Source organism: Botrytis deweyae (assembly GCF_014898535.1).
Source record: "Botrytis deweyae strain B1 chromosome Unknown BDEW_009, whole genome shotgun sequence".
In the NCBI taxonomy this organism is placed as follows: domain Eukaryota; kingdom Fungi; phylum Ascomycota; class Leotiomycetes; order Helotiales; family Sclerotiniaceae; genus Botrytis; species Botrytis deweyae.
This window is the reverse complement of record NW_024066216.1, coordinates 316,461-328,865: the sequence shown is the minus strand read 5'-3', so window position 1 is coordinate 328,865 and position 12,405 is coordinate 316,461. Positions and strand designations below refer to the sequence as shown.

Genomic DNA, 12,405 nt, shown 5'->3' with positions numbered 1-12,405 from the left:
ACCGGCGCTCGCCATGCAGGTTTGCCCTTCAAGAATGATGAAGACTGTGATATCCTGATGCCAAACCGTGGGATGATATCTTGTTGCGATGAATGTTAGAAGATTTCTATGATCTTAAATCCACAGCACTACTGCTGGAATAATTACAGTGCGTGTGTATATTTGACCACAGGGCTATTGTTGAATAGACTTTCTGTCGACTTTGATACTCTGCCCATATGCATCTGGACTCTTTCACTTGTGGAGAAGAGAAAGCCAACGATACACATACTCGGCCATCTGTAACATGCCAGCAACGTTAATTGATGCACCCATCACATTCAAAACCGTCTCGACTCTCGACACTCTATACCTCTCATACCTATTACCCACCCATACTGATATCCACCTACCTACCATTGAAGAAACAGTGAAGAAAATTCACCAGAGGATGATCATTCGTCTCGCAAGAACCACATCCCCCTGCCCAGATTTGACGTTTCGTTTCATCCATCATGATCTGTCAATTGCAAGTTTGCAATGCAACAACCATGCACGTACTCCGTACGTAGCAGGAAAAGAAAAGGCTCCACTCTTCACATTTATTCGTTCAAACTCCAATTCTCCAACAATACATTCTTCACCGTTCGTTTCCACAGTGATGATGAATCTTCAATTCCTGAGGCCTGCACAAATGGTAACACGATGAAAGGATGAGGCTTTTTACCATCTAGATTCTGGAGCTCTAGAATCTCTCCTATTTCGGGGTCTCCCTGCTCTCCTTTTCAATTGTGGAGGTAGAGAAGATCCACAGAATCGGCCTTGATCGGTGAGCGAAAAACGAAGAAGAAGCTTCACGGCTCAAGCTTCAAGCTTTGCACCAAATTTTGCTGCCCTGCTGGTCAAAGAAAAATTTCATATGGAGACAGACAGCCGCCGAACCGGGGAAGGATTTGCGTGTCTTCCCCCTGAGTCATTAAAGATCAAGGAAGGACAGCCCCGAATCCGTATGATCCAATCGGAAGATTTTGTCACGCCATGTCTTTCGCTTTTTCTCGGTAGAATTCATCTCGCACGCAAAACATCAGATTTCTAGAAAAGTGCAATCGAGGGTACATGCGGTACATGAGTGGAGATACAGCCGACTTGGACCGTGAGCGAAGCGACGGGAAGTCTAAAATTTCTTTAAAAATTTCTCAGACTAATTTAGTATCATCTGGAAAGCTTGGAAGATCTGATTTTTTTTGGGTATGCGTTCAACTGTTCGAACAGTTCGACGACGACAGTACACGATGGTGGATACTTAAGGTACCTGCCTGTGGATCTCATCGAGTAAATCTTCCCACCTCGCCGTGATTCTTCCACTCTTGAGTCTTGATATTGACGAGGGCATGAGGGCATGAAAAGTGGTGAAGGATTCGACAAAATAAGGTTTAATGTTATGTAACAGGTATTGAATATGATCGAATAGGATTTGAGAAGGTCTTCCGGGTTTCATTGGACAGCTGAGAGATCGGTCTGGAATTGTGAACAGCGCGATGAAAATTAAGATGGAGGTTCGTTGCACGATGCGTTTCCAGTTTGTCGTCGAATGTGATTTTTCTTACTCGATGGAATCACATGGGATGGGGTTTTGCGGCTATTGTCAGATCCAGCCGGATTGGGAAGGTATATCCCGATTTGGGGGATTCTTGCTGGAATGGTTGATAAAAGTTCCCGGTGTATCACGATTCACGGTGAGAATGGAAAATAATGCCATGTCGTCGCTTGTTCTCTTCCGTCCCTAGGTATGCATGAGGTGAAGCCATAGATCCGATGGAGAGGATCAAATTGGAATGCGTCAAGCACATGATTCTCTCCGAGGAGAAATTCAATTGTGCAACGCCATTCTGTGGGGGGATTGGGAATTAACCCCAATGTACGAGTCACCGACTCATGGATAAATACTAGACAATTCTCAAAAGTTGCACAGCTTGACACATTGGGCTGTAGACTGTAGACTGTAGTGTAGACTGTATGTAGACTCTCGAGAATTGTATCATTTCCCCGCATGTGTTGGAATTGATTGCACCATGAGTTAGTAATCATTCGTAATTTCATGATAATTCTTGCTGTCGATGGCTGACAGTGGACACTGGAAGCATATTGCAAATCCCCTTGACAACCAAAAGATTCTAGAAGATCAAAAAAAAAATCGGAGTGGGCCGAAATGGAGTTTTAATGGATGGATGGATGACATGCTCGCATATCGCTTCATAATGTGAATGATCTACCAGATTCTCCATATTTCATTTGATGGCGTGAGCTCCAAGCCTTATGGCCTAAAGAGAATATCATAATATGGGTGATGATCGTTGACTGGCTTGAGATTGGTTCAATATGATTCTAAGGGTTATTCCAGAGTCCACAACCATCATCAATCACATCATGTGGTATGTGGTGATATCACCATCGTGTTCTTCGTGCTGTCACAATTTTGGGTTGATTTTTTTTGGCGGAGTTGAACACGAATCGAAGAAATGTTAGGACTCAGGAGGTGCAGCTCCTTGGAGCGAACACGATGTACAGTAATGGGGAATTGAGAAATATCGTATTCGTGAAAGTTGCCATCCTCAATATCAATGTCTAAGCACTAGGTACCGTTTACAAGGTAATAATATCATGAACGCTTCATCTGTGTAGGAATTAGTGCGATGTCTCTTCGCCCATCAACATCGCTTGGCATACGACCCCTTGATAATCCTGAAAATAATCCTTGGATTTCCGTCATTATGCCTGGAATAATCGTAATATATAGTAGTACAGACTGTAGAGTACATCATTGGCGAGGAAGAACAATTGCGAGGGTCTCAATCATAACATGGCCGTTTCTTCGGATAGAAGACTCAGGTCCGGTCGTGATCTTAGAATAGCCACAGGCCGAGTAGCTGGCTGGCCATCGGGGTAGTGTCATAGATGTATACGAAGTAGACTTCTGGATCCATAGACTCCTAGACTCCGAGACTCATACATGATATATCGTATGCATCGCAAAAGGAATATGAACTTGCTGACGTGCTTTCAACCAACGACCATACCCAAGTGTCGTCAGTATAGCAGTGTTGAATGTTCACGCACATTTGACCAGTCATCGATCTGATTGCTCATCAGCTGTTTAAACCTTTGAATTTGACTGGCTTGAAAAAAAGTTTGACGTTGAATGCACTGGATCCACAGGGCGTACCCCAGAAGAAGCTAAACGTAATTCCTTACAAGGGAGGTGTTTAGGAGTATGTAGGTCCTCCTTTACAATGCTACTCTATAGGTACCTGACGTCTAAAAGGGAAATACCAATTCTTTTTGCTTGAGTTGAGTTGAGTAGGTAGTCAGCATTGAATATCTACCCAAGTATGAATATCTGCTTCGGTTAGCACTACCGTAGAATTTGAGATTCCCATATAATAGTATAATTCAAACCAATTGAGCTCTGGTGATGATACGCCTTCAATACCTAGGTACCTAGTAAGCTTCACGGATGAATATAGAGAATTAGCCTCGAGACCATACCTACCTACCTACCTACCTACCTACCTAGTCCTCAAAGAGTTCAAAGGGTTCAAAGAGTTTCCTGACCATGTACATACACATACCTACTACTGTACCTACATACACATACTACACCTACATCTACACTTCATTCTGCGGTGTAGAATCTCTATGCTTCTAGTCCCATGATCTACGACTCGTGCGATGTTTAACCGCGTGAAATCAGACCGGTCACAGCAGTTAGAACTTAGAAACACCAAACAAAACGGCTGGACCAAAAACATACCATGTACAGACTAACGACAGACCAACTACTGTAGGTAGTAATAACACACACAGACGACCATTCCTGCGTCCTCCATCACCGGTAAAATCGATTTTTTCTTCTTCTTTTCCCCATAATAATAATAATAATAATAAATTTAGTATTTGAGTCTGAGCAGCCGCAGAACAGGAACAATGCACCATGGTCCACGACCCACAACAACTCACAGGGATAATTCGAATTTTCCCATGTTGAGGGGCAATGGCTCATCTTTTTTTGGCATGTGTACCTAGTAACCAGGGAAAAGATGAAATCACAGACTTCAAATTCTGGTGGACTAGAAATCCATTTGACACATAGAATTCCTCGAAAGGGAAGGGAGAATGGGAGAATTGGAGAAGAATGTCTAATGAGCAGGTAAGAGACGTCCACGGGTATGTATGGTGATACTATAGTAGTCTAGTAGTCTAGTAGTTTAGTAGTTTAGTAGTTTAGTAGTTTAGTAGTTTAGTAGTTTAGTAGTTTAGTAGTTTAGTAGTTTAGTAGTTTAGTAGTTTAGTAGTTTAGTAGTTTAGTAGTTTAGTCGTCTTTTACATGTGCAATTTTTATATACAATACTATAATATGTATAGTAGGTAGCTCCAGTCCTTTCCTGCTCTCTTCCAACAAGGTGCTTGATACTCGTCCCAAGATTCAATATCAAAATATAATATTTCCGTCACTGCTTCATTCATTCATATATATACATACATACAGACATACGATATATACGACAGACATATACGACATATATACACGATACTCAAGCTATATATACCCTTTCACATCTCCATACAAACAAAGAGAATATAAAAACTCTATATCAAAATCACTAAAATATCTTCCCAAAATACATACCTACATTACATATCACAGATTTATATATTACATCATCATCCTCCTCTTCTTCTATTTGATATCTCACTCACTCATCACTCATCACATCACCCCCAAAAAGATATTCAAATTCTCCAAGTCTCGCCTCTCGCCTCTCGCCTCTCACCTTTTTCACCAGTCATTCACTCTTACTTACTAGGGTACTTTGAAGCAAACCACCACTTCCAACTCAACGTCTTCCAACACGAATGAAAGTTTACTATTAAAAGCAGTATCGATACTGTTCTGCGGTTGCCAAACGGAAAGAAAGAAAAAACTCTATTTCCCTTGTCCAAGACGCCACCACCAAAAGACCCCACCAATGCCTGCAACAATGCAGCACGTTACGTCGTTCTTTCGATCTCATTCCCATCCATTTGATTTACCAACTGAAGGAAAGAAAACTTCTCGAAGGAATTCAAGTAGTAGACCATCGTTGAAAAGTCGCACACCATCTTCATCAGCCTCTTCTATAGCAGAAGACAAAGCAGCCAAGATGCCTGACCTTTCTCTTCCACACAAACGTATTTCGATACCCGGTCTTCACTCACCCAAGACTTCGTCGAAATCCATTCCCCAATATCATGGTGCAACACTTGACTGTGCCATTGAGTCACCTCCATTGGTTCTCTATGGTTCTACCAGCTCGAGTACCGGCGCATTACTCTCGGGTCAATTAAAGTTGCACATTCACGACGAGAAATTTGCAATTGAGTCTTTCAAAATGCGATTGGCATTGGAGGTCACGCAAAAGAAACCATTCCATGCGCATTGCCAGGAATGTACCCACCAATCAAAGGATTTAACGACTTGGAATTTCCTTCAAGGTCCAGCTACACTCCGCAAAGGTAATTTTCACTACATTGCATTCTCATATGTATGTTGAAAAATTCTAATGTAAATTTATAGGTGAACATGACTTTCCATTCAGCTTCCTCCTTCCTGGACATCTACCCGCAAGTATGAAGGGTAGCTTGTCCAACATCGAATACGTCCTCAAAGCTACATTAGTGCCAAAGACTGGCGAGCCAATGAAACTCTCCCACATCCTCAACATCAAGCGTGCCATCATCCCTTCCGACACACCTCGAAACTCGATCCGAATCTTTCCACCAACAAATTTGACTGCCAACTGTCAACTTCCTCCCGTCATCTATCCAATTGGTGAAGCAAACATCTCCATGCGCATGGATGGTGTTGTCAACCGTAATGTGGACGCAAAGACACAGAACCATTGGAAGTTGAAGCGTTTGACATGGCGTCTGGATGAAACTCACAAAGTTATCTCACCAGCATGCCCCAAACATGCCTTAAAAGTGACCAAGGAAGGTGAGAACAAGAAAGGTGCTGCTCATCAAGATGCCCGTACTCTAGCTACTGAGGAGATCAAATCTGGATGGAAATCAAATTACGATACCGCGGATGGAGCCATTGAAATCGAATTTCCCATCTCGATTCGTCCTGATGCAAAACCAATCTGCGATATGAAAGCTGAGGATGGTACAGAAGTCTTCCACACTCTCATTGTCGAGATGATTGTTTCGGAAGAATTCGCACCTATCAAAAAACCCACACAAGTAACACCAACGGGAGGCGCAAGAGTTTTAAGAATGCACTTCAACCTCACCGTTACCGAGAGATCGGGCTTGGGCATCTCATGGGATGAGGAACAACCTCCTCTATATGAGAATGTTCCCGCCAGTCCCCCAACGTATGTCAATTCGGAATTATATGACGGACCCCCCATTCCCGATTATGAACAGTTACCCGCCTTGGATGGCGCAAATGGAAGTGACCACGGAGCTCATTAATCAGATATACATCTCATGACTCATGAATCTTTGAAAATTATCGGCGTTTGGGAAAATTAGATGCATTTGCATAGAGCATCCGGGGGAAAAAAAGAGGATTTGATATTTGCTTTGGGCTAAAGGCGTACTTGCTTTGTTCGGATATACCCCCTAAATTATGGACGGATCTTCACTTGCATATGTTTATGCTTGTGAATTGAAATGAATTGGGATGGAAAAAAAATGGAGTTTATTTTTAATTTTAATTCAAAGGGAATACAATTCTACTCTTGCTTGTGTGGATGGGATGAGATGAGAAGAGATGAGATGAGAAGAAAAGAGAATATACCTACATAGCGTTATTAGTAATTGTTTAAATACCTATATATACATAGAAGTGGTATTGCTTAATTAGCTGTTTAATTGAATGAATTGGAATGGAATCAACTTTTCGGGAGCTATCTATTTGTTTGTTTGTGTGTTTTCTGAGTTCTGTGATGTGGTTATGATTGAATTGATGCTTTGAATTTTCTCTTGTTATTTAGTCGGTAGGTGAGTAGATAGGTGGGTAGGTGAGTAGGTAGGTGGGTAGGTAGATGGGTAGATAGGTAGATATAGATATAGATATAGATATAGATATAGATATAGATATAGATATAGATATAGATATAGATATAGATATAGATATAGATATAGATATAGATATAGATATAGATATAGATATAGATATAGATATAGATATAGATATAGATATAGATATAGATATAGATATCTATCTATATTTCTATATTATAAAAATAAACATCTCATCTCACTCTTCGCATTTCGCATTTCGCATTTCGCTTGGTTTATTTATCTACTAGGTAGGTGTGGTGTCTAGTGGGTACCTACCTTGGTTGTTTACTTACTTGCTGGATGGGGTAGGATGGGGGATGGGGGATGGAGGATGCTGGGCTGGATGGGGGATGGATGGGGGATGCTGGATACTGGGCTGGATGGGGTATGGATGGGTGTTTGGGTGTTTGGGTGTTTGGGTGTTTGGTATTGAAGAGCTTGGTGTTGGTTTGGGGTTATGAAAGATTTGAGGTTGTTTTTGTAGGGGAGGGGGAGAGAGGGAGAGAGGGAGAGAGGGAGAGAGGGAGAGGGGAGAGAGGGGAGAGAGGGAGAGAGGGAGAGAGGGAGGAGAGGGAGAGAGGGGAGGAGAGGGAGATAAGGAGAGAGGGAGAGAGGGAGAGAGGGAGAGAGGGAGAGAGGGAGAGAGGGGAGAGAGGGAGAGGAGGGAGAGGAGGGAGAGGAGAGGGAGAGAGGAGTAGAGGAGGGAGATGGGCGAAGAGGGTGAGAGAGGGGAGAGCTGAAAAAATTGAGTCATTTCTATTTCTACTTCTATTTCTATTTCTATTTCTATTTCTTTCTATTTCTATTTCTATTTCTATTTATCTATAACAGTTTACTTAGTACCTTGTAGGTATAATATAGTGAGTAGGTAGCTAGCTCTCTCTCTCTCTCTCGTTAAATATATAATAAGAATAGATAATTATAGATTATATTTATAGATGATATATATATATAGATATCTATAGGAATGTATTTATAAATACATACCTACTTATACCTATCCATCTCCTTTATTCGATTCTATTTTATATTTACTGAATAATAGAAGGGGATGTTTGAAGATATTTAAAAGGGAAAATTCTTGGAGAATACTAAGTAGAAGATCGATGATAGATCTAGGTATTTATCTAGGTAAGGTGGGTAGTTTTACGGATGGATGGTGAATTTGCACACCTATCTAGGTGAGGATTATATACACGAAGGATATTTGCTTGATGCGATTCCATTCTGTTCTCTTCCATTGCTTTTCTATTAAGTGAGTGGGTAGGTAGGTGTATCTACATCTCAGACTGTCCTTTCTCTTCTCTCCATGATGTGGAGGTGAGTGAGGCTGAGTTGGTGGATGGATATGAATATGGATCTGGATAAGTAGATGTATATACCCATAGGGTTATAATAAAATATACAATATACGCTACCTAATCGGTATGTATTTATATACAAAGCTTGTATCATCTTTCGAATAGTATGTCTTGCTTCGTCTGTCGTTTGACTTATTTACTCATCCATCCATCCATCTATCTATCTATCTATTTATTTATCTACCCACCTCGTATCTCCTATGCCAGGGTTCCTCGCTTGACTTCAGCAAGCTTGCTCGTTACCGTTATAATCCTTTACTCTGAAATATGATGTTTAGGAAAGAAGTTCCTTGATATCCTCGATTCTTTGTAATTTCTTTTCCTCGTCACTCATCATACCTAGTGAACTCGCACTATAAACCATCAGCATATATTCCACTTCCCATTCCTGAATGCAACCCCTCCCCCAAAAGTAAAAGAATCACAAAAACTCACATAAATTTCTTCCTCTCCTGCACCCTTAACATTCTTTCCTCTACACTCCCCTTCACAATAAATCTCTTAACCACCACCTCCCCCACCTGTCCCATCCGATGCACTCTATCAATCGCCTGTGCCTCCACCGCAAAACTCCACCACGGATCCATCATAAAAACTCTCTTCGCCATGGTCAGATTCAAACCCACTCCTCCCGCTCTCAAACTAAGTAGAAGCACAATTCCCTTCTCACTATCTTTATACTGAGCCAGAACTGCCGCTCTCGCTTTCTGCGGCATCGAACCATCCAATCTCAAAAATGGGATCGAGGACCTCGTTAAAGCAGGTTCGATCAAAGAGAGAAAAGATGTGAATTGACTAAACACAACTGATTTCATAGACGGAGATTCTTTCCGTATGGATTTGAGATTCGATAACAGAGCTGCGATTTTCGCCGACCCATTGGAGCCGATTCGCTGAAGACTTATTTTAATTTTCCCATTTTTACTCTCGGGATGTCCTTCATCTTTTACCACTTCGAAAATATCATGTGGATTGATGCGTTCGCGACAGCTGAAACAACGGGGACTTTCACCTCTGTCGGTTTGATGTTTGATGTAATCTAGTAAACATTTTTTGCACGCTGAATGCCAGCACCCGGTGACAGTTTGCTCGATCATTGGTTCTTCCGAACAGATTGGACATTCATTTTCTGCTTCGTCGCGGATTTGTTCGAGGACATGTGCCCCGAAGATATTGGTGTCGATTGATTCTTCGTTGAGCTTGAAGCGCTCGATGAGATGTTGAAGATCCATGTCGTCTGAAAGACCACTTGCAGCGTCTGCGGCTTCAGCAGCATCTTCTTCATCAGCTACTAGGCTTTGGTTACGGGTGAGAATGGGATGACAGCATGATTGGCGAAGTCGGAGGATTTGAGCGAAGATACTTGTATAGGCTTTGAGAACTGTGCCTGCTTCGATGTTGGCTGAGAAGGTACGTTTGGCTCTCGTGAATATGTGATCATAGACTTCGCGTTCGGCTTCTGATAGCTCGATTTCGACAATATCGATGGTCTTTTTGGGTAAAGGAACTAGTGCTTCACCATTTGGTGTCTTCATGTCTTTTGTTCGACGGAGCACTAGAGGTTCCAGTACCGTTTGAACGACATCAAGGGCACGCATAAATTCTTTGGATTCAAATGGTATTGTGATAAATGTTTTCCAAAAAGAGAAATTGCTCCAAGGTTCTACTCTTAAGAATCGAACCAAGCTGAAAAGATCTTCTAATCGATTAACAATGGGCGTGCCAGTAAGTGCCCATCGATGCTCGGCAGCAATCTCATAGCCTAGAAAGTTGGGACAGTCAGTGTCAAGGTTCACAGAATGTTAACAATAACGAGACAATCGCTATCATTCTTTGGTCCCATAATATATCCAGATTGACTTACATGCTTTCGCGGTTTTAGACTGCCGGTTCTTGATATAATGAGCTTCATCCAAAATTACACGGAAGAATGAGAGCGAAAATAAACCTCCATGACCACCCTTATCACCATTCCTAGCGGTAACTTGATTGAACTCGGACAAAATGACACCATAACTTGTAATAACAACATTAGGAGCCGATGCAGCGTTAGCTTCACAGCAAAGAGCTTGAAGATTTGCTGTTTTATCACTACCATAATAAACAATACTCTTCATGGTTCCATCCTTAGAAGCATTTTCGGCTTCACTTTGCCATTGAGCAAGAAGGGACATTGGAGCCACGACCAAAGTTGTACAGGGTGCCCTTTCTACAGATGATGAATTGGCTGGAAGTCGAGGCAAACTGTTTACTGATGTAGCCTTTGAGCGCTTCTCATCGAGCCGCATAGCCACATCAGACTTACTAGAGTGGATAAGACTCATCATCTCAATAGTCTTGCCTAGACCCATCTCATCGGCAAGAATGCCTCCAAGACAATGCTGCTCCTGAAGAGGGAAGTCTAAGGAAAGTGCACCGGAATATGGATTGACGTAGAATTTATCTTGATTAGCAATTTGAATGACCTCTTTATCATCCATGTCCTTCAAAGGCCAAGCGTACTCTTCCCACAGAGGATGCATCGAGGCTTTCCTCTTATTATCTTGCTCGTCGCGCTCTTTCGCCATCATCCAATACAATGCTTGCTTTTGATATGGTCGCAAATCCATTGCAAAACTTTTTGCTGGTTCTGCTTCAGGAGCATTAAAATCAAAGGATTGAGCTTTGCTATATAACGTGTCAAGTTGGTCTTGCTCAAGTTCTTTTCCTTCCTCTGCCTCTTCAGATGGGGGAGTGGCAGTGCCCGAACCAGTAATTTTAGATTCATCTTTATCATAATGTTCAGCTGCCTCTGCAGCACTTAAAAGTCCCTGACGCTTATGTTTTGCGGTTGCTTCGCTCGTTTGCGTAGGAAGTAGATTAATCTCTTGAAATAAATTAACTAACGCGACCTGACGGAGTCTTAGACCCTTTTCTTCAGAACTTTCTTTCTCTTCAAAAAAACCAGTTACCCGATTATCAGGTGCCTGGAAACTGCGGTCATCGAAAGCAGTCCTTAACAATGAGCACCTGAGTTGGAGAAAGACAGTATCATTGGTACGAATTCTTTCAGGCGCATATACACATGTACCCTCGAACTTGCATATTCTTTGATCAATTAAAGTAGAAACCCAATTTGCCGTTTCCTGAGGAAGACGACCAACTTCAAACCCCTTCGAATTGGTAAAACGTACAATGACATCGACACGCCGTGCTGCAGCGCTATTAGGTTTTGGTAATGTTTGAGCTGCTGATGTTCTGCCTTTCCCCCTTCCGGCCGGTGTCTTGGGTGGTTGTATCTTTTGACGCTCTATCCGCACAACTTCGCCATGTTTGATTAAATTTGTTCCACTCTTCGTAGCCCAGCCTCCAACCCCAAATGCTCCTATATACCGATATTCTGGCATGGTTCGATGAGGCGAGACTGTTCTTGATGAGGTGTTTGATTTTGGAGAGCTTGCCTTGGGGCCATCAACAGTACCGCCATTTGCAGACTTCGCGAAAGAACCAAAAGCGCTTCTGGAGTTTGACGAAGATCTGGAGAGACCGGAGACAAGCGCAGGTCGTTTCCAAGATCCATCAAAGTACATATTCACAGCCTTCTCTATATCATTTCCAGACGCCTCTCGTAACCCTTTCAGTTCTTCCGGAGTCACTTTGTCGCCAATGAAGTTTTCAAACATTTCCTGGTCGAATATAGTCTGCGAATCTCCAGCAAGGGTTCTTTCCTCCAAAACTTGATCATCTTGAGGATTCTGGTCTCTGATTTCGTTTGTGGAGCAGGCAATTGCTGGAGGCAGCGCGTCGATTTCATCTGGTACATTTGTCGCCTCCTCACCTGGTGAAGATTCCAAACCCTCAGCTGTTTCCGTAAAGAACCTTCTTCTCTTTGCTGGAGGCCCCTCCATATCCGCAGAAGCTATGGAATTCTCACACGAATTAAATTTGTCATTTCAAAACAAAAACAAAAAGCAAG

At 42.2% G+C, this 12,405-nt stretch overlaps 2 protein-coding genes across 2 annotated transcripts; one reads left to right on the top strand and one right to left on the bottom strand.

Moving 5' to 3' along the window:
* Positions 1–5,018: 5,018 nt before the first annotated feature.
* On the top strand, positions 5,019–6,495 carry EAE98_004737 (uncharacterized protein; the record flags this gene model as incomplete). The annotated part of the gene is made up of 2 exons (XM_038952357.1): positions 5,019–5,532; positions 5,594–6,495. The coding sequence occupies 2 exons, from the start codon at positions 5,019–5,021 to the stop codon at positions 6,493–6,495; spliced, it is 1,416 nt and encodes a 471-aa protein (XP_038811007.1).
* A 2,229-nt stretch (positions 6,496–8,724) lies between these two features.
* Positions 8,725–12,337, bottom strand: EAE98_004736 (uncharacterized protein; the record flags this gene model as incomplete). The annotated part of the gene is made up of 3 exons (XM_038952356.1): positions 8,725–8,803; positions 8,886–10,212; positions 10,315–12,337. 3 exons carry the CDS (start codon positions 12,335–12,337, stop codon positions 8,725–8,727), a joined length of 3,429 nt encoding a protein of 1,142 aa, XP_038811006.1.
* Between the last annotated feature and the right edge of the window lie 68 nt (positions 12,338–12,405).